The 27,422-nt window shown below is 42.1% G+C and overlaps 1 protein-coding gene across 2 annotated transcripts in view; it reads right to left on the reverse strand.

Annotated features, from left to right (window-relative positions):
* arhgap5 (Rho GTPase activating protein 5) overlaps positions 1-27,422 on the reverse strand; it is an 83,759-nt gene that overhangs the window by 25,104 nt on the left and 31,233 nt on the right. For both annotated transcript variants that reach the window (XM_080202872.1, XM_080202873.1), the window contains exons 4-5: positions 20,679-20,756; positions 7,739-7,870 (exon numbers count right to left, since the gene is read on the reverse strand). In XM_080202872.1, the coding sequence (XP_080058998.1) occupies positions 7,739-7,870; positions 20,679-20,756 (210 nt within the window). The remainder of the gene's footprint in view (positions 1-7,738; positions 7,871-20,678; positions 20,757-27,422) is intronic.

Genomic DNA, 27,422 nt, shown 5'->3' on the forward strand with positions numbered 1-27,422 from the left:
CTGGTATTGGGGAATGAGCCCGGCCAGGTGGTCGATATTTCAGTAAGGGAGCAGTTCGGGAACAATGACCACAATTCAGTCAGCTTTAAAAGTATTGATGGATAAAGATAAGTGTAGTCCCCAAGTTAAGGTGTTAAATTGGGGGGAGGCTAATTACAACAATATTAGACAAGAACTGAACATAAATTGGTGGCAGATGTTTGAGGGCAAATCAGCATCTGGCAGGTGGAAAACTTTCAAATGCAAGTTGATAGGGAGTCAGGACTGGCACATTTCCTGGAAGGATGAAGATAAGTATGGCAAGTTTTGCGGACCTTGGATAATGAGAAATATTGACAGTCTAGTCAAAAAGGAAAAGGAAGCATTTGTCAAAGCTAGGAGGCTGGGAACACAGTGTGGAATACAAGGAAAGTAGAAAGAAACCTAAACAAGTAGTAAGGAGGACTAAAAGGGGTCATGAAAAAGCATTGGCCAGCAGGATTAAGGAAAACCCCAAGGCTATATAAATAAAGAGCGCAGCCAGGGAGAGGATTGGCCAACTTGGGAATCAATCGTGGAGCCAGAGGATATGGATGAGGCATTAAATGAGTATTTTGCATCAATATTCACCAAGGAGAAGGACTTGGTGAATGATGAGTCTGGGAAAGGGTGTGTAGATAGTCTGAGTCATGTTGAGGTCAAAAAAGGTGGTGGTATTGGGGTTCTTGAGAAATATTAAGGTAGACAAGGCACAGGGCCTGATAGTATTCTGGGGTAATCTTAAGAGGCAAGGATGGAAATAGCTGGGGCCTTGAGAGAAATCTTTGTATCCTCACTGGCTACAGGGGAGGTCCCAAAGGATTGGAGAATAGCCAATGTTATTCCTTTGTTTAAGAAGGGTAGCAAGAATAATCTAGGTAATTACAGGTCAGTGAGCCTTACGTCAGTGGTAGGGAAATTATTGGAGAGGATTCTTTGAGACAGGATTTATTCCCACTTGGAAATAAGTGGACGTATTAGTGAGAGGCAACATGGTTTTGTGAAGGGGAGGTCATGTCTCACGAGCTTGATCGAGTTTTTCTAGGAAGTGACGAAGATGATTGATGAAGGTCAGGTAGTGGATGTCGTCTACAGTAAGGCTTTTGACAAGGTCCTCTCATGGCAGACTGGTGCAGAAAGTGAAGTCACTTGGGGATCAGAGGTGTGCTGGCAAGGTGGATACAAAACTGGCTCAAAGATGACAGAGGGTAACAGTGGAAGGGTGTGTTTCTGAATGGAAGGCTGAAACAAGTGGCCTTCCTCATGGATCAGTGCTGGGACCTTTTCTATTTGTAAACGATTTGAAGGAAAATGTAACTTGTTTGATTAGTAAGTTTGCAGACGACACAAAGATTGGTGGATTTGCGGATAGCGATGAAGACCATCAGAGGATACAGTAGGATATCGACTGGTTGGAGACTTGGGCGAAGTGATGGCAGAAGGATTTAACCTGGACAAATGGGAGGTAATGCATTTTGGAAGGTCTAATACAGATAGGAAATATACAGTAAGAAGCAGAACCCTTAAGAGTATTGATACGCAGAGGGATCTGGGTGTACAGGTGTACAGTCACTGAAAGTGGCAACGCAAGCGAAGGTAGTCAAGAAAGCATATGGCATGCTTGCTTTCATCAGCCAGGGCATTGAGTTTAAAAATTGATGAGTCACATTGCAGCTTTATAGAACCTTAGTTTGGCTGCTCTTGGAATACAGTGTTCAATTCTAGTTGCCACACTACCAGAAAGATGGGGAGGTTTTGGCGAGAGTGCAGAAAAGATTTACCAGGACGTTGCCTAGTATGGAGGGCTTTAGCTAAGAGGAGAGATTGGAAAAACTTGGTTTGTTCTCACTGGAATGATGGAGGTTGAGGGGTGACAAGATTATGAAGGGCATGGACAGAGTGGATAATGAGAAGCTTTTTCCTAGGGTGTAAGAGTCAATTTCTTGGGAGCACAGGTTTAAGATGCAAGGTTCAAGGTTTAAAGGAGGCATATGAGGCAATTTTTTTTTTCATAGAGACGGTGGTGGCCGCCTGGAATTTGCTGCCAGGGGAGGTAGTAGAAGTGGATACAATAATGGTTTTTAAGGGGCATCTTGATAAATACATGAATAGGATGGGAATAGAGGGATACAGTCCCCGGAAGGGTAGGGGGTTTTAGTTAAGTTGGGCAGCATAGTCAGTGCAAGCTTGGAGGGCTGAAAGGCCTGTTCCTGTGCTGTAGTTTTTTTTGTTCTTTAAAACAGACATGTTCTTTAAGACAGACCCAATAATTGCAAATCATTTGAGGATAATGAAAGGATCCATTTATAAATATACTTTCAGGCCGGTCCAAAATTAAGCTAAATAATGTGTCAAACAGTAATTGTCTATGATGAAACAGAAAATGCTGGAAATATTCAGGTTAAATAGCAGCTGTGGTAATCAAAATAAATGCATACTACTGCACACAATGCAAAACTAACTTCTGTATCGGCCAAAGCAAATGTGTGTACAAATTCAATTATTGAAAATGGAGCAATTTTCACTTTCATTCAGAAATTTGATTATAATTAAAATTGATTTACCCACTCAAAAAACAGAAGTGCATTATAAACCTGAATATACAAAAACAGACCAGTTATTTGGTATCCACACACTCCTCTAACACCCTTCTTCATCTTACCGTCAATCTTCTATTCCTTTCTCTCTCATTTGTGTATCTAGCTTCCTCTTAAATGCATCTATACTACTTGTCTCAACTACTCCACATAGTAGTGTATTCCATATTTGAAGGAAAGAATTTTCACCTGCCTTCCTTAATTAGATTTATTAGCGATTATGACATATATAACCCTTATCTTAGAATACCATCACTGTTGCATCGTCTCTACATGCACCCTGTTAAACACTTTTCATAGCCTTAAAAAGCCTCTATCAAGTTATCCCTCAGGCCTTTTTTTTTAAAACAGGAAAAATGCACAGCCCATTCAATCTTTTCTGAGACACATGATCTCAGACACATGCTGTCACCCTTGTAAAACTTCTTGGTATCTTCAGTGTCTCCAGCCTTTTCATAATGCATGGACCAAAACATATGCACATTACTCCAAGTGTGATTTAAACAAGATTCTACACAAGTTTAGCATAACTTCTGTTTTCAATTATTGCAACCTTATTTGATATATATCAAAGGACAGTCCTTGATTTATCAAAACATGTTTATGACTCTTGTTTAAGAGCCACTTCATCTGTACCCTATCTTTTCCATCACTTCGATATTAGGCCATACTGTACCGTCTACATTTCATTGTTTCTTCATTAATTATCCATTTCCATTATCCATTTCATATTCCATTCCATCAGAGAATCACTGACATAACAGTAAATGTTTCCCACAGAAATTCATCACCATTTTCTGGCTGTTCCACGATAACACATGATCCTCATCAACAGAACCACCACAGACCCAATACATGTGCAAACTGCAGTTGGAACAGGGCTGCATCAACGCACCAAGGATCTTCTCCATCTTCCTTGCAGCAACAGTCCACCCCATCGTCTTGATGCTTCCAGATGGAGTGAAGCTAACCTATCAGACAAGTAGGAAATTGTTCAATCTCTGATGCCTCCAAGACAGAACCAGGACCACCCCAACTTCTGTCACTGAGCTGCAGTATACAGACAATGCCTGTGTGCATGCACACTTGGAGACTGAGCTATAAGGCACAAGAAAGAACGGGCCTCAAACTGAACATCTGGAACACAAAAGGTTCTCTACCAGCCCGCTCCTCCCAGGAAAATATCCAAATATTGAAGCACTGGTCATGCTTGACCAGTTATGATGGGCATATCACATTGTACATATGCCCGACAAAGGACTCCTGAAACAAGTGCTCTACTCTGAGCTCCACCACAGCAAGCGATCACTAGGAGAACAGGAGAACCACGACAAGGACACACCAAAAGCCTCCCTAAATGAATGTAACATTGCCATTGACACAAAGTAATTGCTTGTGTCAGAATACACAATTGGAGAGGCACCCATGGGAGAAGCAGCATCTGTGAAGGCACCAACCATCACTAGGTGGAGCACACGGAGGTCAAGCGTAAACAGTGGAAAGAAAGCTCAGAATTCAGAGTGACCCACCTCGTCAAACAACACCTGCCAAACCTGTGGCAGAATCTGTGGCTCCAGAATTGGGCTATTCAACCACCGCAGAACCCACCTCTCCAGTGTAAGCCATCCCTGACCCTGAGGGACTGCCAAAGAGGAACAGCAAATGTTTCAGGGAGTGATGGAGGGGGGAAGCGGGTCACTTTGAGGCCAGCAGCACAAATTCAAAAAGATATATATAAGAAACTGGCTAAATGATTGATTGTTGAGTATTTTTCTCTCTTCTGTATTTGTTTCAAATCAGAAGCTCTAAATTAAGAATTTAAAATGGGTTACTACAGTAGTGAGTGAATATATTAATTATTAGTGTTACATTAGGAGGAATGTTTATTAGCAGTGGTAACTTTTATTAGCAGTAGCTAATAATAATTTCAGAGCTACTCTGACCTCCAAAGTGCCCATCCTGTGCTGTCTGGGAACTCCAGGGCACTTCCTATGTCCTGGATAACCATTTGTGCAAGAAGTGTCATCAATCGCAGCAGCTTAAAACTCCAAGTTTGGGAGCTTGAGCTGATGTGGCTGTGGTACATTAAGAAGTTCAGAGATTTGTGATTGGTATGTTAATAGATGTGGTCACCCTACAGCTTAAGGATATGCAGTGAGAAGCAATGGATGATCATCAGTCAAGAAAAAACAGGCAGGTAGGACAAATCGTCCTTGAGTGCATCTCACTCTCTAACCAGTATTTTAGTTTAGAATATTGAATAATGACATGATGGCTCATCTGGGGAGTGCAGCCACAGCCAAGTCCATGGTGCCACGGTGGCAACAAAAGGTGACTAAAAGAACAATAGTAACAGAATGATTCAACAGTTCAGGGAACAGACAGGCTTTTCTGCAGTTGCAGACCAGGATCCAGTATGGTGTGATGCGTTCCTGATGCCGCAGTCAGGAATGTCACTGAATAGCAGCAGAACATAAGAACATAAGAAATAGGAGCAGGAGTAGGCCATCTAGCCCTTCGAGCCTGCCCCGCCATTCAATAAGATCATGGCTGATCTGTTGTGGCTCAGTTCCACTTTCCCGCCCTCTCCCCATAACCCTTAATCCCCTCTCTTATCAAGAACCCATCAACCCGCTTCTTAAAAATATTTAGCGTGGCAGCCTCCACCACTTCAACGGGCAGAGAATTCCAGAGATTCACCACCCTTTGAGTGAAGAAGTTCCTCCTCAACTCCGTTCTAAACCGCCTCCCCTTTATCTTGAGGCTGTGCCCCCTAGTCCTACTGTCTTTTTTGAGCGGGAAGAGTCTCTCCACCTCTATCCTATCCATCCCATTCATCATCTTATACGTCTCAATGAGATCTCCCCTCATTCTTCTAAACTCTAACGAGTACAAGCCTAGTTTATCCAGCCTCTCCTCATAGCTCAATCCCCTCAACTCCGGTATCAGCCGAGTAAACCTCCTCTGCACTCCCTCCAGGGCCAAAATATCCTTGCGCAGGTGCGGTGCCCAAAACTGCACACAGTACTCCAGCTGCGGCCTCACCAATGCCCTATACAGCTGCAGCAAGACCTCCCTACTTTTATATTCAATCCCCCTCGCTATGAAGGCCAGCATCCCATTCGCCTTCCTGACCACCTGCTGCACCTGCAAGCTGGGTTTTTGCGACTCATGCACAAGGACCCCGAGGTCCCTCTGCACCGTCGCCTGCTGCAGTTTTTCGCCACGTAAGTAATAGTCCTTCCTACCATTCTTCCTACCAAAGTGGACCACCTCACACTTGCCAACATTAAATTCCATTTGCCATTTCCTGGCCCATTCGCCCAGCCTATCTAGATCCTTCTGTAGACTCTCCACACCCTCCGCACAATTTGCCTTTCCCCCAATCTTGGTGTCATCAGCAAATTTCGACACCCTGCACTCGGTTCCCTCCTCCAGATCATCTATATAAATGGTAAATAGCTGAGGCCCCAGCACCGACCCCTGGGGCACCCCACTAGTCACCAACCGCCAATCCGAATAGCACCCATTGACCCCCACTCTCTGCCTCCTATTTGACAACCAATCCTCTATCCACGCTAACACCCTACCCCCAACTCCATGTCCCCTGACCTTCTGCAATAACCTCTTGTGAGGTACCTTGTCAAATGCCTTCTGAAAATCCAGAAAGACCACATCCACCGGCTCTCCTCTATCCACTGCCCTAGACACATCCTCATAGAACTCCAGTAAATTTGTCAGACATGACTTCCCTTTAATGAAAGCATTAAGGGAGGAAGGTAAACACTAGCAGTCATGAACCACATTGGTACAAAGGGCATACAGAAAAAGAGGGATATGTCCCTGCAGTCACACTGAGGTAGGAAATTAGCAAATAGGACCTCAAAAATAGTAATCTCCAGATTATGGGCCCTAACAATAGTATTTGTGCTCCAAACCTGCCATGCCCCTAGCCAAGCTGTTCTAGCACAATTATAACACTGACATCTGCGCAGCAACATGGAAAACTGTCCAGCTATGTCCTGTCCACACAAAACAGGACAAATCCAACCTGGCCAATCACTGCCCCATTTACTCCTAATCATCAGCAAAATGATGAAAGGCCACTCAGCAACATCCTGCTCACTGATGCCCACTTTAGGTTCCACCAGGGTTATTCAACTCATGATCTTATTACATGGTCAAAGAGCTGAATTCCAAAGGTGAGACGAGGGCGATTGCCCATGATATCAAGGCAGCATTTGACCAAGTATCGCATTAAGGAGCTCTAGCAAAACTGAAGTCAATGGAGATTGATAATCTCAGAGGAATGCAATTTCTCACCATTTAGATTATATGCTTCTTCTTTTATTCTTCCTGCCAAAATGGATAATTTTGCATGTTCCCACATTAGATTCCATTTGCCAGATCCTTGCCCATTCACTTAAGCCATGTCCCCTTGTTCTCTTCACAACTTACTTTCCTACCTACCTAAGCATCATCAACAAATTTAGCAACCATACCTTTGGCCATTCCATCCAAGTAATAAATTGTAAACAGTTGAGAGCCCAACTCTAATCCCTATGGCAAGCCAGTTGACACCAGTGGCCCTCAACTTCTTTAGAATTTTAACTGCAGAAAATTACAAATACGTTGAAAAACAAACCTGTTACTGCATACTAACAAAGCAGAGAACCAAAACTGATGGTTTAATTCTTTAAGATTTCTTTGAGAAAATTGAAGCAAGTTTCTAATTCTTTGTTCCCTACCATTTCCACAAGAGGGATCCAACATAACTTTAAAAAATGCAAACAGAAAAGACCAAAGTATCTTCAAAAGTTACATTAATAGTGAAGCTGATATTAAGGCCAATATCAGGTACTGTCATTTTAAAATTGAAAATGAACCTACGAGAAGGGTTAGAACAGATATGCGGCAACAGCATTCAATAATATCATGGTCAATGCTCAAAATAAACTTTTATTAGTTTATTAAATATAAAATTTTTCAAAATCATTATTTGAAATCTTATAAATCTAAACACAATTGATTCTGAATATGCAACTTTTCAGTACGCATCAAATGAATTTCCTTAATAACTTAGCAGCATATACTTGAAAGAATAATTAAAACATGTCACTTACTAGCTGCTTCCAACAGCTCGGAATGAAGATTGTAGGGAATAAGTGGATCAGGTAGATCAGAAAAGAAAGCCTTAAGAGCTCCTGCCACTGCATTGACAGTCACATCCATTGCCACCAGATCAATATCGTGATCTAAAAGATAGAACAAAGCATATAAATAGATATAAGGGACTTTCATTATACAGAGGTGACTTACATGAGGGACATAAATGCAAACAGTCACATGCAAAGTTTCTCTTTAGTGTCATAAGTATTGTATCAACAGAATTCTTCTTCAAAATCTAAAATACAATGAAAAATGCTTAAATAAATTGGTCCTTTGTCACACAAAAGGTTTCAGTTGTCCTTTTTCTTCTTGAGAAACCACCATTTGAAGAATATGCAAGGAATATGGTTTGAAAGCAATTTTGAACAAAATATGCAGAAAATTTTAGGGAACTCTAATGAAGGCAGAAAGACAAATGATAATGCTCCAAGGTTCTCACACCCAACCCTGTATTTTTTTTTAAGCAAATGTACATATTCAAGTTAATGAAGAAAAAATATGAAAGCTTTTATTATTTAGTTGGCTGTACAGATTGTGCACATGGGAGACTGGGGGGAGGCTGCACATACATATTTCTGCATCTCCAGGTTCTCTGGGCCCAAGACAGACCACAAACATGTGTGCATTAGGGAATAAAAAGGAAAACAGTACAAAAATCCACCTTGGGGACCAGATGCCCCAATTGAAGAATCGCGTCCCAGGCAAGGAACAGGAAGAGGCCTCAAAGAGAGAAGAAATAGGGATGTCCCAAAAGGAAGTCACGTGTGGGGACAGAGATCGGGAACAGTTACAGGTTCCAATTAAGGAAGAGACTAGAGAAACAGGTTCTAAACAGAAGATGGAATGCAGGGTGCAGACTTTAAATGAGGAATGAAGCTGAAGGTTGGTGGTTCCATGCTGTGGGCCCCTGAGGAAAAAAGGTACCCCATTCTTGGTCCCTAGCCCATTCTCACCAAAGATTAGGGGGTCCGGTCAAGGTCAGAACAGCCACTTGCACTGAGAAAGGGACCACAAAGAGCAACATGATCATGTATATTGGAGATGTCAGTTGAGGAGTAGATCTTGGCCAGAAATTCTCTGACGTTTAGTGATCCACTGTTAGACCAGGACAAAATGTCCAATGGTCAAACTGATTGTTTACCCCAGAGTCCTGTCATCAGGTTGAAGTCCTTGCTTTGTTTTAATGTACTAAGTTTACACTCTGGTGTAACAGTTACAATTAATGTTTGATGTTAGCCTACACATGGTGAAACATTTAGCTGTAGTCCCTAATTATACAGTTCAGCCTCATTTAGCACTCCTAATGTGTCCCCAAAAAGGGGCATGCTAAACGACAATCACTTTCATGTAAGAAAGCATGTAGCATTAAAAATGGGTTAGATTCCAGGTCTGTAATTTTTGAATTAATACACAAAAATAGAGCTTTAATCTATGTATTTAATGTAATTTATATATTAGTCAAACACATCAATAATAAAATCTTATAAACATTAAATATTAATGAAGACAAAGTCAGTCTGGGCGGAGACTGAAGATTAGTTAAGTGAGTCTGACTCAGCAGCAGGAACTGGAGATGCTGATGGAGAACCTATGGTATTTGTTGTTGATTGACTTTGTTGAAAAACCTAGTCCAGTCTGGCACCCTTAGCAAACTTCTGCCTTTAACGTAGATTTCTCTAACATTGAATGGATTTATCCAAGTAACTGGAACTGGATCCATATCTTGAATGACAGGTTGCATTTAGTAAGCTAACTCACCAATATTCTTAAATTTCTTTTGTAATTTGATGAGTTACTTCTGTTTCTTCATTATCTTAATCATATCTTCCCCAAACACGCATTTGCCTTAGCACAGAATCCCTACAGTGCAGGAGGCTATTCAGCCCATCAAGTCTGCACCGAACACTTCTCCAACTTCATCAGATCAAAACACCTGCACCAACTCAATCAAAACCCATATTACGCAAAAGGTCAATAATCGCATTTATATCAACAGCATCTTAACGCAGGATTAATCTATGAAAATCATGCACACATTCTGGCCAAATCCTATACCAAATGGCATTTAATTGTTGATGGCTGGATTCATCCCAATTAACTTAATAGCGTGTATGATGTTGGAAATTTGCCAAAGTTCTCAGACTGTTGGTTTCCCCCTCCATCAGTTTCACAAATCAGTTAGTTTAATGTCTCCCTTACATAATAAGCCGCAATGTAGCAATGGCATCTAGACTGGATTAAAGGCACAGTATTCTTTGGGAGATATTCAATGCTAATGTTATCAGACAAATCAATTAAGTTTATGGGATGACCAGGGCATTGTCTAGACTCAACAATGCTTTAGGGGCAATGTTCTTAACTTTACAATAATTTTCAAAAGGGCTGAAGCAAGTAGCAAACAAATTTTCAATTATCTTCCTGCTTATCTATGCTTTGTTAGAATGCAGTAAGAAGTCTGACAACACCAGGTTTAAGTTCAACCAATTTATTTGATAGTAAACTTGCTAGCTTTTGTCGCCTGACGAAGGGGCAAACCCCAAAAGCCAACAAGTTTACTATCAAATAAATTGGTTGGACTTAAACCTGGTGTTGTCAGACTTCTTACCGTGTTTACCCAAGTCCAACGCTGGCATCTCCACATCATTGTTAGAATGCCACAGATTTTGTGGATTTTGTGGGTATTTAAATTGAAGATCAGGTTCAACGATGAATTCCTTTGAGCACAGTTGCAACTCGGGAGAAAGCAAGGAGCCCTTCTTTGAGAAGCTGAAACTAAATTTGGGTGAGACAGCCTCAAGTTAATCTTTAAAAGCAAGTTCAGGAGCCATTGGATTTTCACTGTGTTACACAAGTGCAGGTTTCAAGTTAATATCTCCCTCAGCTTTGCACACGAAAAGAACTGTTAACTTATCTTTCATAGGAGCATATAGAAATATAACAGACTGGAGGGGCTGATTGTGGACAAGTCCCCAGGACCGGATGGAATGCATCCAAGGGTTCTGAAAGAAATGGCGGAGGTGATAGTGGATGCCTTGGTGGTTATTTTCCAGACGACACTGGATTCCGGGGAAGTGCCGGAAGATTGGAAAACGGCTAATGTTACGCCGTTGTTTAAGAAGGGTGCCAGGCAAAAGGCAGGGAATTATAGGCCGGTTAGTTTAACGTCTGTTGTGGGTAAAATGTTAGAATCCGTCATCAAGGAGGAAATAGCGAGGCATCTTGAGGGGAATTGCTTGATAGAGCAGACGCAGCACGGTTTCGTTAAAGGGAAGTCGTGTCTGACAAATTTACTGGAGTTCTAGGAGGATGTGTCTAGGGCGGTGGATAAAGGAGAGCCGGTGGATGTGGTCTTTCTTGATTTTCAGAAGGCGTTTGACAAGGTACCTCACAAGAGGTTATTGCAGGAGGTCAGGGGACATGGAGTTGGGGGTAGGGTGTTAGCGTGGATAGAGGATTGGTTGTCAAATAGGAGGCAGAGAGTGGGGGTCAATGGGTGCTATTCGGATTGGCGGTTGGTGACTAGTGGAGTGCCCCAGGGGTCGGTGCTGGGGCCTCAGCTATTTACCATTTATATGGATGATCTGGAGGAGGGAACCGAGTGTATGGTGTTGAAATTTGCTGATGACACCAAGACTGGTGGAACGGCAAATTGTGCGGAGGGTGTGGAGAGTCTACAGAAGGATCTAGATAGGCTGGGCGAATGGGCCAGGAACTGGCAAATGGAATTTAATGTTGGCAAGTGCGAGGTGGTCCACTTTGGTAGGAATAATGGTAGGAAGGATTATTACGTACATGGCGAAAAACTGCAGCAGGCGACGGTGCAGAGGGACCTCGGGGTCCTTGTGCATGAGTCACAAAAACCCAGCTTGCAGGTGCAGCAGGTGGTCAGGAAGGCGAATGGGATGCTGGCCTTCATAGCGAGGGGGATCGAGTAGAAAAGTAGGGAGGCCTTGCTGCGGCTGTATAGGGCATTGGTGAGGCCGCAGCTGGAGTACTGTGTGCAGTTTTGGGCGCCATACTTACGCAAGGATATTTTGGCCTTGGAGGGAGTGCAGAGGAGGTTTACTAGGCTGATACCGGAGTTGAGGGGGTTGAGCTATGAGGAGAGGCTGAATAAACTAGGCTTGTACTCGTTAGAGTTTAGAAGAATGAGGGGAGATCTCATTGAGACGTATAAGATGATGAATGGGATGGATAGGATAGAGGCAGAGAGACTCTTCCTGCTCAGAAAGGACAGTAGGACTAGGGGGCACAGCCTCAAGATAAAGGGGGGGGGGCGGTTTAGAACGGAGTTGAGGAAGAACTTCTTCACTCAAAGGGTGGTGAATCTCTGGAATTCTCTGTCCGTTGAAGTGGTGGAGGCTACCTCGCTAAATATTTTTAAGACGCGGGTTGATGGGTTTTTGATAAGAGAGGGGATTAAGGGTTATGGGGAGAGGGCGGGAATGTGGAACTGAGCCACGACAGATCAGCCATGATCTTATTGAATGGCAGGGCAGGCTCGAAGGGCTAGATGGCCTACTCCTGCTCCTATTTCTTATGTTCTTATAAGTTCTATTGGAGAATTCTTTTGAGAGAACTGCCTAGTCAAAATTGAAGACTTGACGGGGTATATAACCTCTCCTCAATAAGAGCTTTTAAAGTTGCAGACATGCATCTCCAGTATTTGGGTTTCCACTTGCTCCCTGACCAGTAAACTTAAAGCTATCTAAATTTTCCTCTCTTCAAACCCTCAAACTAGCCTGAACTTGCTTTTAAAGATTAATTTGAGGCTGTCTCACCCTAATTTAGTTTCAGCTTCTTGAAGAAGGGCTCCTTGCTTTCTCCTGAGTTGCAACTATACTCAAAGGAATTCATCATTGGATCTGATCTTCAATTTAAATACCCAGTATGTGTTCCATTCTCTCCATCTGCAGAGAGGAAGTTGAAGGAGTTACATCTTGGCCACTGATCTTCATCTTATCTTGATTTTTCCAAATACTATGTACAGTAGATTCAGTCCATGAAATTAGCAATATCAATCACACCATCACCTCCCTCAATTACATTGGACTTAATACCTAAATTAATGGTCTTTCACTTCGCAGCCAAATTAAAGCCGACTGTCGCTTAGATATCATTAGTGTTAATTTTATTCACAGCATTTACACCACAGCACAGCGTGATACACAATACTGCAATGCTAAAGAGAGTCTTGGAGGTTTACAGCATTGAAACAGGCCCTTCAGCCCAACTTGTCCATGCCACTTTTTTGTTTAAAAGCCCATAAGCTAATCCCAATTGCCCGCATTTGGCCCATATCCCCCTATGCCCATCATTCCCATGTAACTATCTAAATGCTTTTTAAAAGACAAAATTGTACCTTTCTCTACCACTACTTCTGGCAATTTGTTCCAGAAACTCACCACCCTCTGTGTGAAACAATTGCCTCTCTGGACACTTTTGTATCTCTTCCCTTTCACCTTAAGCCTATGTCCTCTAGTTTTAGACTCCCCTACCTTTGGGGAAAGATATTGACTGTCTAGCTGATTTGTGCCCCTCATTATTTTATAGACCCCTATAAGATCACCCCTCACCCTCCAACACTCCAGAGAAAAAAGTCCCAGTCTATTCAGCCTTTCCTTATAACTCAATCCATCAAGTCCCGGTTGCAACCTCGTAACTCTTTTCTGCACTCTTTCTAGTTTAATAATGTCCTTTCTATAATAGGATGACCAGAATTGTACACGGTATTCCAAGTGTGACCTTACCAATGCCTTGTACAACTTAAACAAGACATTCCAATTCCTGTATTCAATGTTCTGACCAATGAAACCAAGCATGCTGACTGCCTTCTTCACTACTCTGTCCACGTGTGACTCCACTTAAGGAGCTACAAACATGTAACCCTAGATCTTTTTGTTCTGTAACTCTCCCTAATGCCCTACCAGTATCTGAGTAAGTCCTGCCCTGGTTCAATCTACCAAAATGCATCACCTTGCATTTGTCTAAATTAAATTCCATCTGCCATTCATCAGCACACTGGCCCAATTGATCAAGATCCCGTTGCAATTGGAGTTAACTTTCTTAGTTGTCCACTATGTCACCAATCTTACTATTATCTGCAAATAGTGTAAAATAAACTACACAATCTTATATAGAACAACAGTTCCCACTAGTACCTTCACTGAATACAGTGTTACTGCTCTTCTTGACATGCCCAGCAATACCACAGCGGTTCTTGATGCAAATGCAGGAACTGTGCTGAAGTGGAAATGAAGCGCGTGGCCACCAGCACTATTCAGGAAAGCTCCCTACTTGCAGAACCACTGTAAAAACAAAAATGCATTCTCAGAATGCACTGGGGGGAGAGGGGGTGGTGTATTTTTCTTCTTGTCCTCTTGAGCTTTAATGCCCAAGTTGAAAATAGAAAAATTGATTCTATGTTGTAAAACCTAAGTGGAATTCAAGGTTACTAAGTGACTATGGTTAGAAACACAGCAACAAAGGGAGGTCATTTAGCCCCTCCAGCCAGCTTTGCCATTAAATAACAATGCTGAACTGCAGTCTAACTCTATATACCATCTTTGGTTAATAAAAGTCAATCTCAGATTTAAAACTGAGAATTGATCTAGCATCAATTGCCATTTACAGAAGAGATTTCCAAGCTTATTCTAACCTTTGTGTGAAAAGTATTTCTTAATTTCACTCCTGCAAAGTGTTTTGACGACATCCCAGAGTCCTAGATTCTAAAACAGCAGCAAACGTTTCTCTACCATATTTGTTCCCATTAATATCTTGCAAACTTGAATCAAATCACCCCTTGACCTTCCAAATTCAAGGAATACAACCTTGTTTAATTAAACTCTTGGGAGATCAGGAGTCATTCTGCTAAAGCAACATTACTTATTTTAAGGCCAATATATCATTTCTAAGGTGTGGTGCCCAGAACTTGGTATGACCTCGCCAGTGCTATGTACAGTTTTAGCATGACTTTTATTCTTCATATTCCAGTTGTCCAGATGTAAGGGCCAGCATTCCATTAGCCTGTTTGACATTTTAATGATCTATGTACCTGGACCCAAATTTCTAATGACCTCCATTGTTTTTAGCTCTTTACCATTTAGAAAATATCCTGTCCTATGCTTTTCAAATTCACTTGATAGCCTCAACCCGTCCACAGACTGGTGATATAATAGCTAATGCATTTCCATCACGTGCACAAGGTTGGAAGATTTTAATCCAGGCATTCACAACCCTTTTTACTGTATCTCATATCAATCTCAGATTTAGATTTAGCAACTGATCATACAGTGATACTGATTTAGCATCACTTACTATTTGTGGAAGAGTGTTCCAAACTTCTACCACCTTTGAGTGCAGAACTGTATCCTAATTTCACTCCTCAAAGAGCTGGTCCAAATTTTTGAAATTATGCTCCCTAGTCCTAAACTTCCTTAAGTTATTTGATCATTTTATCCCATTACATTTCCAGCAGTGACTACAATTCCAAAGTATTTCACGGATTGTCAAGCCTTTTAGGATGTCCCAAGGTCAAAAAAAATTATAAAAATGTGTGGTTGCATGTTTGTCTCAGTCACTGCACTCAAATAATTCAGTTTGCGAAATACTTTGAGATATGATGCACAAATGCAAATCTCTCTACTTCAGAAGCTCAAGATGTAGCATTAGTTTAGGTGAAGCTCAGGAACAAGAGGCAGCAAACAGAGTTGTGTATAGACCAAACAGTAGTAGTCACAGAGCATGATATAAATAAAGCAATTAGAGGTACATGTAACAAGATCAATACAGTAATCATGAGCACCTTCAATCTACATAGAGTGTGTAAACTTAATAAGCAATAATGATGTGGAGGACAGTTGCCTGGAATGGAAACCAATTGGTTTTCTAGAACAATATGTGGAGGAGTCAACTGGATATCAGGTTACTTTAGATCTGGTATTGTGCAATAAGAAAGGGCTAATTAATAATCTTGTTATAAAGGCACCTCAAGGGGTACCCATAATATGACAGAATTTCATATCAAGTTTGAAAGTGATGTAGTTGAATCCAGAACTTGAGTCTTAAATTAAACTAAGAAAATTGCAAAGATACGAAGGGCAAATTGATTGCAGATTAATGTCATAGAATCCCTCCGGTGCAGGAGGCCTTCCGACCCTTCGAGTCAGCAGCGACTCTCCAACAGAACATTTTACCTAGGCCCCATCTTCATAACCCCACATATTTACCCTGCAAATCCCCTCTAACCTACACAGCTCGGGACACCATGAGGCAATTTAGCATGACCAATCCATCTAACCTACACATCCTTGGATGTGGAAGCACTGGAAGGAGTGCAGAGGAGGTTTACCAGGATGTTGCCTGGTATGGTGGGAAGGTCTTATGAGGAAAGGCTGAGGGACTTGAGGTTGTTTTCATTAGCGAGAAGAAGGTTAAGAGGTGACTTAATTGAGGCATACAAGATGATCAGAGGATTAGATAGGGTGGACAGTGAGAGCCTTTTTCCTCGGATGGTGATGGGTAACACGAGGGGACATAGCTTTGAAGTGAGGGGTGATAAATATAGGACGGATGTTAGAGGTAGGTTCTTTACTCATAGAACATAGAACATTACAGCGCAGAACAGGCCCTTCAGCCCACGATGTTGCGCCGACCAGTTACAAAGCAATGACCCACTAACTTACTCAGAGGGTAGTAAGGGTGTGGAATGCCCTGCCTGCAGCAGTTGTGGACTCGCCAACTTTAAGGGCGTTCAAATGATCAGTGGATAGGCATATGGATAACATTGGAATAGTTTAGGTTAGAGGGTCATTAGATTCGTTCCACTGGTCGGCGCAACATCAAGGGCCGAAAGGCCTGTACTGCGCTGTAATGTTCTATCCTTGGACTGCGGGAGAAAACTGGAGCACCCGGAGGAAACACACACAGTCACGGGGAAAACATGCAAACCTCACACAGTAAATTGAGGCCTGCACTGAACTTCGGATCCCTTGCGCTGTGATGCAGCAGTACTAACAACTATGGCACCATGCCGCCAAGAGAACACATTAAAAGGGATGACAATAGACAAATAGTGACTCACATTTAAAGAATTAATACATAGTTTACAACAAATTTACATTCCTTTCAGGCACAAAAATGAAAGGTGATCCAACCGTGGCTAAGAGAACTTAAAGATTGCATTAGATCAAAGGAAGAGGCTTAAGAGTGTGCCAAAGTAGTAGCAAGCATTTTAAAAATGAGCAAAAGAGGGCCAAGAAATTGATAAAGAAAGAATATGAAATTGATCTAGTAAGAAACACAGAAGTGGACTGCAATAACTTCTATATGTATGCAAAAAGGAAAAGATTGGTAAAAACAAATGTGGGCTATTAAAGGCAGAGACAAGAGAATTTAGAATGGGGAATAAGGAAGTGGCAGAGAAAGTAAACAAATACTTTGCCTTCATGGAGGAAGATACAGATACCTCCCAGGACTAAAAGGAAATAAGGAGAATGGGGAATTGAGAGATATTAGTTGTATTACAGAAGTAGCACTGGACCGGGGCTGCACGGTAGCACGGCGGTTAGCACTGCTGCTTCACAGCTCCAGGGTCCTGCGTTCAATTCCCGGCTCGGGTCACTGTCTGTGTGGAGTTTGCACATTCTCCTCATGTCTGCGTGGGTTTTCTCCGGTTTCCTCCCACAGTCCAAAGATGTGCAGGTTAGGTTGATTGGCCATACTAAGAAATTGCCTCTTAGTGTCCAGGGGTGTGTAGATTAGAGGGATTAGTGAGTATAATATATAGGGATAGGGGTGTAGGGCCTGGGTGGGATTGTGTTCGGTGCAGACTTGATGGGCTGAAGGGCCTCTTTCTGCACTGTAGGATTCTAGGGTTCTATGATCTAAATTAATGGGACTGAAAACTGATAAATTCACTGGATCTGAAGATCATTGAAGAACGTTGAAAGGTGGTCGCAAACATGGATACACCGATGGGCATCTCGCAAAATATTATAGATTCTGAAATATTTCCTGCAGATTGGAAGGTAGTAAATATAACCAAATAAGCAAGTATACTTAAAGGTGGGAAAGAGCAAATGAAGGACGACAGACCCATCAGATTTTAGCATCTTCCCTAATTTGTCAGGCTATCATGATGTGATAACTGGACTCAAAATACAAATAGGGTTGAATCACAAGAGTCACAGTATAGAAGAGGCTTTTCGACACCTTGAGTCTACAATGACATGCGAGAAATGACATGCTATACTGATCTATCTACCTGATCCCATTTACCAACATTTGGCCCATAGTTTTGAACGTTACGACATGCCAATTGTGATATTAGGTGTCCCTTTAAGAGATTTTTTTTAAAAAATGATCCCTGCAGCTCTCAGCCTTAAGTGATGTCATTGGTGGGAGGAGAAAAAACTGGTCATGTGACAAGGGTTGTTTCTGGATTTGTTTTGCAGTGTTAGAAGCATAGGTGAAAGAAGTCTCCCTCTCTGTTTTGTTTTTAAAATTTTACCAGTGAGCTTAAAGCACATCTTGTTTGCCATCCTGCAGTAAAGGATCTGTTTTGGCGTTTTGAAGCTGCTAAGTTTTCACGATCATTTGAAAGCAGCATTAACCCAGGGAACTGGATTCCAGTATTAAGTGAGCTTTAGCCTGTGCATTGATAAACCTATTTAAAGGGTTTTGTTCATTGGATTTTGGTTTTAATTGGAACACTTTAGAGATATTCGTTAAGAGTTACACATTGTAGTGGCTGTTTTGTTTCTTGTTTGTAATTGATAAAAAAAACTTGCTAATTTTCTTATTACACGTTAACTGTATTCTTAAATTAACTTTGTTTATTAAAAACTTGCTAGTGGGTCTTTAGCAACATACTTGAAGTGAAACATCTCATGTTCATGCCAAATTCAAGATGCAAAACTTACTCTAGGCTGGCTTCATAAAACACTTCGGAGTTTCTAATCTGACCCATAACATAATTGCTCATCCAGGTACTTTTTAAAGGATGTGAGGCAGCTCACCACTACCACCTTCCCAGGCAGTGCATCCCAGACCGTCACTACCTTCTGGATAAAAAGGTATTTCCTCACATTTCACCCCTAATCTTCCTGCCCCTCATTTTGAGCTTGTGTCTTCTTGTGACTGACCCTTCAATTAAGGGGAACTCCTGTTCTCTTTCCATTTTGTCCATGCCCTTCAATTTTGTACACCTCAGTCAGGTCACCCCTTGGTCTTTGCTCCAATAAAAACAACTCAAAACTATCCAACCTCTCTTTATAACTTAAAATGTTCCATCCCAGGCAACATCCTGGTGAATTTCATCAGCTCCCTCTCCAATGTATTTACACATCCTTCCTATAATGTGGCAACCAGAACTACACATAGTACTCAACTAAATTCTATACAACTCCAGCGTGACCTCCTTGCTTTTCATAGAATCCCTACAGTGCAGGAGGCTGCCATTTGGCCCATTTGCACCAACCACAATCCCACCCAGGCCCTATCCCCGTATAATTCTGCTAATCTCCCTGACCCTAAGGGGCAATAAACCTAACCTGCACATTTTGGCCTGTGGGAGGAAACCGGAGCATCTAAAGGAAACCCATGCAGACATGTCGAAATGTGCAAACTCCATGCAATCATCCAAGGCTAGTATTTAACCCAAGTCCCTGGCATTACGAGACAGCAATGCCACTGTGCTGTCCCACAGCTATCTTTGCCTTGATTGATAAAAGCAAGTGTCCCATATGCCTTTTCGCAAGCCCACCAACATGCCCTTCTGCCTTCAGAATTTGATGAACAAACATGCCAAGGTCTCTTTGCTCCTCAGTACTTTCCAGTGCCATGTATTCATTGAATACTTCTTTGTAGGGCGGCACGATAGCACAGTGGTTAGCACTGCTGCTTCACAGCTCCAGGGACCTGGGTTCGAATCCCAGCTCACGTCACTGTCTGTGTGGAGTTTGCACATTCTCCTCGTGTCTGCGTGGGCTTCCTCCGGGTGCTCCGGTTTCCTCCCACGGTCCAAAGATGTGCGGGTTAGGTTGATTGGCCATGCTAAAATTGCCCCTTAGTGTCCTGGGATGTGTAGGTTAGAGGGATTAACGGGTAAACGTGTCGGGATATGGGGATAGGGCCTGGGTGGGATTGTGGTCGACGCAGACTCGATGAGCCGAAGGGCCTGTTTCGGCACTGTAGTATTTTATGATTTTATGATTCTTGGCAAATTACTACTTCCAAAATGCATCACCTCACTTTTCAGGATTAAATTCCATCTGTCCCTTATCTGCCGAGTTGACCACCCCATCTATATCTTCTTGTAGCCCAAGTCACTCAATCTCACTGTTAGCCACTTGGCCAATCTTTGTGTCATCTGCAGAAGATCAGCCATTATCTCATGAATGGCAGAGTAGGCTCAAGTGTCTATTTCCACTACTGTACTAAATTACCCAACCAACAGAATGTTGATTATAACAGCATCTGCTACGTTTCCTCATACAGTGGCTCTTGAAGTTATGCACCTTGAGTTGGACTCATTATTTTGCAACTTCAAGTTTTACTGGCTCTCAGAAGTGCTATGTTGATGGGTTTAAACTGTACTCTCAACCTCACAGCACCTCCCACTGCTGCCACTTCAGTACTCAAGCTGATGAGTTGCAAGTTAGCTGACCAGCAACAAGCATGAGAGAGAGAAGCAACTCTTCACAGAATCTTGTCATTTCCATTGGGTTGAGTTCACTCACAGATCATCCTCTGATTGAACTTTCCAGGCCTTTGAAAGTAGGTTTGCCCACCACCTCACCGTAGTTTGAACCCATGTAGTTACAAAACAATGTAAATATATTTTTGAGGGGGGAAAAAAAGCTTCATTTTTACATTTGGAAGCAGTGGTATTACCTTGATCAAACTGTCTTTGAATGTTATCTTGATCAGTTCTGTTTCCACTTACACGATACAGTCCTTCAGTGCTCAAGCCTAAAAAAAATAAGAGCTTGTTATCAAACTACAATAGGTTGAAAAGATATCAATTATTTTGCACTGAACTAAAAATATGTTGAGGGGGAACTGGAAACCATTTCAATTGGATGAAGCAATGACAGGATAGCATGGCATGTTATGAAACCTCCAGGAATATGTCCAGTGTTGGTAACCTTAGTCATGTAAAACAAAGATTGCTGCAAAGGGCAGTCAAGAAGTTGATATTGACTGACAGTTGTAAGCATGTAATCAGCTGAAGACTTAAGAGTAATGTGTGTTTTGGATAATGGATGTTCACCTGCCCTGCTTCCTACTAGATAAACAAGTTTAAACATTAAGTAGCAGAACCATAATAACTAGGTCCTGTGATCATTCCACAGCGCATCCTGATTTAGTTCTTGACAACCAGGGAAAGGGGGAGGGTATTTTTTGCAATTAAAACTCATGTTAAGAATGCCTGGACTGCAAGCTCTCTAGAACTTTCTTACTAAATTTTTACCTCTCCTCCTTGAACGAGGCCTACAACAAAAACAGAAAATGCTCAGAAAATCTCAGCAGGTCTGGCAGCATCTTTGGAGAGAGAACACAGCCAACATTTCAAGTCTGGATGATCCTTCATCAGAGCTGAAGACAAAGAAAATAGGATGATTTAAACTGTAAGAGTGGGTGGTGGGGGTTGTGTGATTGACTGAGATGTCATAGGCAAAATGACAAAAGGGAACATAGATGGTGGGAATAAAGGCTGAGAATGGTTTTAGTAACATCCGTTAACAGAACGGAATGTGCAAATGGCAGAACAAAAGGTGCAGTGTGAAGGACAACCTGATGAATGGGGCAGATGACCCTAGTGAGATGTGTGTGTGTGAAAGTGAGGTTTAGAAGTCAACAAATGAAACAATAGAAGAAACTAATATATAAGATTGTAAAGTAATAAAAATGGATTCATATAATAAACAAAATGAAGTAAATGGAAATGGAGTGGAGATGGAGGACAGTTCATGACCTGAAGTGTTGGGCTCAATATTCAGCCAGGTAGGCTGTAAAGTGCCTAACTGTAAAACAATTCAGTTTGTTAGTGTTCCAGATTGTGTTAAAAGCTTCATTGGAACATTAACAGGCCAAGGACAAAGATGTGAACAAGAGAGCAGGATGGTGTGTTGAAATGGCAAGTGACAGGAAGGTCTGGGTCCTGTTTGTGGACAGGCCAAAGTGTTCTGCAAAGCAGACCCAGTCTGCATTTGGTCTCTCCAATGTAAAGTAGACTGCATTAGGAGGAGCAAATGCAATAGATCAGATTAAAGGAGGTGCATGTGAAGTGATGCTGAAAAAGCGTGCTGGGGCCTTGGGACAGTGCGAAGGGAGGAGGTAAAGGAGCAGGTGTTGCACCTTCTACTATTGCATGGGAAGGTGCTGTGAGGAGGGGTGAGGTGTTGGGTGTGATGGAAGAATAGACCAGGCTATCCCAGAAGGAATGGCCCCTGCAGGATGCTGATGGGAGTGAGGCAGTATTTTGCTTTAATTTAGGCTTTTAGATTTTGTCTTAAGATGGACTTCTTTGATCAAACTTTTGGTCACCTGCCCTAATATTAATGAAGCGCACTTAGGATCCCCACAGTGCAGAAAGAGGCTATATGGTTCACTGAGCCTGCACCAACAACAATCACACCCAGGTTCTTTTCCCATAATCCCATGCATTTCTCCTGCTCATTTCTCTGATACTAAAGGGCAACTGGGCATGGCTAATCAACCTAGCCTGCACATCTCTGGATTGTGGAAGAAACCGGAGCACCCAGAGGAAACCCATGCAAACTCCATACAGTCACCCAAGGCTGGAATCAAATCCAGGTCCCTGGCACTGTGAGGCATCAGTGCTAACCATTGTGCCACCGTGCTGCTCTTGGGAACAATAACTCAGTATCAGACTTTGCAGCTACAGACAACAGTGAGGAACAAAGTAACATAATATAAACAACATTGGAAAACTCGCAGATTGGGCAGTGAAGTGGTAAATGAACTTAAACAATTTTTGACAGGAAAATACTTAAACATCCAAGAAAGAAACTGAACAGGATAGAAGAGCAGAAGTTTCTCGGAATACAGGTAGGCAAATCAACAAAAATATCTAGATAGTGATTAAAAAATGTGAAAACCACGGTTTATTTCTAGAGCAACTGAAATCAAAAGTGATGTTAAACTTGTACAGGAATTTGGTCAGTCCACATTTGAGTATTATACACATTGCTGGTCACTCGAACCATAGGAAATTACAGCTCAGAAACAGGCCTTTTGGCCCTTCTTGTCTGTGCTGAACCATTTTTTGCCTAGTCCCACTGACCTGCACTTGGACCATATCCCTCCACACCCCTCTCATCCATGAACCTGTCCAAGTTTTTCTGAAATGTTAAAAGTGACCCTGTATTTACCACTTTATCTGGCAGCTCATTCCACACTCCCACCACTCTGTGTGAAGAATCCCCCCTTAATATTCCCTTCAAACTTTTCTTCTTTCACCCTTAACTCATACCCTCAGGGTTTTTTTCCTCCCCTAGCCTCAACGGAAAAAGCCTGCCTGCATTCACTCTCTATACCCATCAAAATCTTGTACACCTCTATCAAATCTCCCCTCATCCTTCTACGCTCCGGGGAATAAAGTCCTAACCCATTCAATCTCTCTCTATAATTCAGCTTCCCGGCAACATCCTCATGAAGCTTCTCTGCACTCTTTCAACCTTATTTACATCCTTCCTGTGACAAGGTGACCAAAACTGTACACAATACTCTAAATTCGGCCTCACCAATGCCTTATAAAACCTTACCACAACACTCCAACTTTTATACTCGATAATCTGATTTATAAAGGCCAGTGTACCAAAAGCACTCTTTATGACCCTATCCACCTGTGACGTCACTTTCAGGGAATTCTGTACCTGTATTCCCAGATCCCTCTGTTCAACTGCACTCTTCAGAGTCCTATCATTTACCCTGTACGTTCTACTTTGGTTTGTCCTTCCAAAGTGCAATACCTCACACTTGTCTGCATTAAATTCCATTTGCCATTTTTCAGCCCATTTTTCTAGTTGGTCCAAATCCCTGCACAAGCTTTGAAAACCTTCCTCACTATCCACTACACCTTCAATCTTTGTATCATCAGCAAATTTGCTGATCCAATTTACCACATTATCATTCAGATCATTGATATAGATGACAAACAACAAGGGACCCAACACCGATCCCTGCGGCACACCACTAGTCACAGGCCTCCACTCAGATAAGCAATCCTCCACAACGACTCTCTGGCTTCTTCCAATGAGCCAGTGTCTAATCCAATTTACTACCTCCCATGTATACCTAGCGACTGAACCTTCTGAACTAATCTCCCATGAGGGACCTTGTCAAAGGCCTTGCTAAAATCCAGGTAGACAACATCCACCGCCTTCCCTTCATCCACTTTCCTAGTGACCTCCTCAAAAAACTCTAATAGATTGGTCAAACATGACCAACCACACACCCTTGACCTTGGCATCCGGGAGGCAAGACGATCCTACATATGGAATGTAGATGCACTAGAAAAAGAACAAGGATTTACAAGGACAGTACCAGAAGTGAGATTATTACAGCTTTCAAAAAGATTGAATGAGTTGGATTTTTCATTTACACGAGACAAGACCGAGGTGGCCTGGTCGAGATCTTTGAACCTATAAATGGGTTGGATAGGTAAAAATGGGGGCAATATTTCCACTTGTGGGAGAATCTAAAACTAGGGACCATAAAAACAAGATAAATAATAAATCTAATACAGAAATAAGGAGAAAGTAGTTTACTCAGCAGTCAGAACATAGAATTAGAACTTGCTCACAACTTCTTAACAACTCAAGTGATTGAGGCAAATAGCCAGGATGCTTTCAAACAAAATCTGGGTGAGCAGGTGAGAAAATAGATTAGATCGATATGCTGAAATGTTGAGAAGAAAGAGATGGGAATGGAAGGAGACTAAAGTGAAACATAAATATCAGCACAGAATAGTTTGACTGAATGGTCTCTTCTGAACTGAATATTATGTAATTTTATGTGATATAAAAATTGAAATTAATTTGATATAAACTGCTCCAGGCAGAATTACCAAATCATGAACAAAGTATAATATCCATAATTCTTTTTTGAAGTCTCTTTTTTCCTTTTCCAGATCAAACTTGTACCCCACCTACATCAACACCTCCACACAGTGCGACAAATATAGAATCATGGCAGAAGAGGCCCTTTGGCCCATCAAGTCTGCATTCACACAAGAGAAACAGCTGACCTCCCACCTAATCCCATTCACTAGCACTTGGCCCATAGCCTTGAATGTAATGAGATGCAAAGTGCTTGTTCATCCAGGTACTTTTTCAAGAATGTGAGACACCCACCACCACCCTCCCAGGTAGCGCATTCCAGACTGTCGCCACCCCCTTTCCCTCACATCACCTCTAAACTTCCTGCCCCTCACCTTAAACCTATGTCCCCTTGCGATTGACCCTTCAACCAAGGGGAACAGCTGCTCTTTATCCACTCTGTCCATGTCCCTCAATCAGGTCATCCCTCAGTCTTCTCTGCTCAACAAAAACAACTCAAGCTGATCCAACCTCTCTTCATAACTTAAATATTCCATCCCAGGCAGCATCCTAGTGAATAAGGGGGAACCCAACCTTGTGGTATGCTCCTGGACACTGGTTTCCAGTCACTAAGAAGTCTGACAACACCAGGTTTAAGTCCAACCAATTTATTTGATAGTAAACTCACAAATAAATTGGTTTGACTTAAACCTGGTGTTGTCAAACTTCTTACTGTGTTTACTCCAGTCCAATGCCGGCATCTCCACATCGTTCCAGTCACTAACGCAGCCTTCTGTCATCACCCTCTGCTACAACTGAGACAACTTTGAATCAATTTTATCAAATTCCCCTCTATCCCATGTGCATTTGCCTTCTTTCACAGAATCCCTACAGTGCAGGACGCGGCCATTCAGCCCATCAGGTCTGTACTGACCACAAATTTCTTTCCCTAAAAGACATTAGTGAACCACATGGGTTTTTCCTAACAATCGACAAGATTTCATGGTCATCAGTTGATTCTTAATTCCAGATAAGTTTTTATTGAATTCAAATTCCATCATCTGCCATGGTGGGATTTGAAATCAGGTCTCCAGTACATTAGTTCAGTTTCTGGATTAATAGTCTACCAATAATACCACTAAGCAGTGGCCTTCCCATGCTTCCAATTCAGTTGTAACTTTTATTTATATTAACCGAAGTACTTACAGATAAAATAATTTGTCACCAAAATTAGATTCTGGACGTGTTCTCTGGATAGCTAATATTCGAAAATAAGCATCTGACAGACAGAACGGTAAATTAAAACAGAAGTATTTCATGGTACACTGCCATTCAATATTATGGTTGGTGGTGTTGTGGATAGTCTGGAGGGATGTCAGAAGTTGCAGCATGACATAGATAGGATGCAAGACTGGACGGAAAAGTGACAGATGGACTTCAACCCAGATAAATGTGTAGTGGTCCATTCTGGCAGGTCCAATGGGATGAAGGAGTATAATATCAAGGGGAAGACTCTTAGCAGTGTAGAGGATCAGAAGGACCTTGGGGTCCAGGTCCATAGGACTCTTAAATTGGCCTCGCAGGTAGAGGATGTGGTTAAGAAGGCGTATGGTGTACTGGCCTTCATCAATCGAGGGACTGAGTTTAGGAGTCGGGAGATAATGCCGCAGCTTTATGAGACCCTAGTCAGACCCCACTTGGAGTACTGTGCGCAGTTCTGGTCGCCTCATTACAAGAAACATGTGGGAGCAATTGAAAGGGTGCAGAGGAGATTTACAAGGATGTTGCCTGGATTGGCTGGCATCCCTTTATGAGGATAAGTTGAGGGAGCTAGGTCTTTTCTCCCTGGAGAGACGAAGGATGAGAGGTGACCTGATAGAGGTTTATAAGATGTTAACAGGTATAGATCGGGTGGATTCTCAGAGGCTGTTTCCCAGGGCTGAAATGGTCACTTCGAGAGGACACAGTTTAAGGTGCTGGGGAGTAGGTACAAAGGAGATGTCAGGCGTAAGTTTTTCACTCAGGGTGATGGGTGAGTGGAATCGGCTGCCATCGGTGGTGGTGGAGGCAAACTCGTTGGGGTCTTAAGAAATTTCTGGATGAGTACATGGGATTTAATGGGATTGAGGGTTATAGATAGGCCTAGTAGGTAGGGACATGATCAGCGCAACTCGTGGGCCAAAGGGCCTGTTTGTGCTGTAGTGTTCTATTATATTAATGGGATGGAACCTTTGTCATGTGACCTTATATGACCTTTTTCATTTAGTCTTCAGCAAACCAATCCAAACTGACCATATGGTTTACTATAGATGTGGTATGTCACATGATTTAAAATACTTAAAATTCTATTGTCAATTAAAATTTACTGACAGACTTTTGAATTTTGTACGATTTGCTTTGTATTTCAGAGCATCTGAATTTTGTTATTTTATTATACTTCACTAGTTTCTCTAAAAAAAAATCAAAACACATTACTGGATGCTCGAATTGGAAAAACAGAAAATGCTGAAAATTCTCAGTAGGTCTTATAGCATCGATGGATAGCGAACAAAGCTAACATCCCAAGTCTGGA

Source organism: Carcharhinus amblyrhynchos, chromosome 14, assembly GCF_965287045.1.
Source record: "Carcharhinus amblyrhynchos chromosome 14, sCarAmb.v2.hapA, whole genome shotgun sequence".
Taxonomy (NCBI): Eukaryota; Metazoa; Chordata; class Chondrichthyes; order Carcharhiniformes; family Carcharhinidae; genus Carcharhinus; species Carcharhinus amblyrhynchos.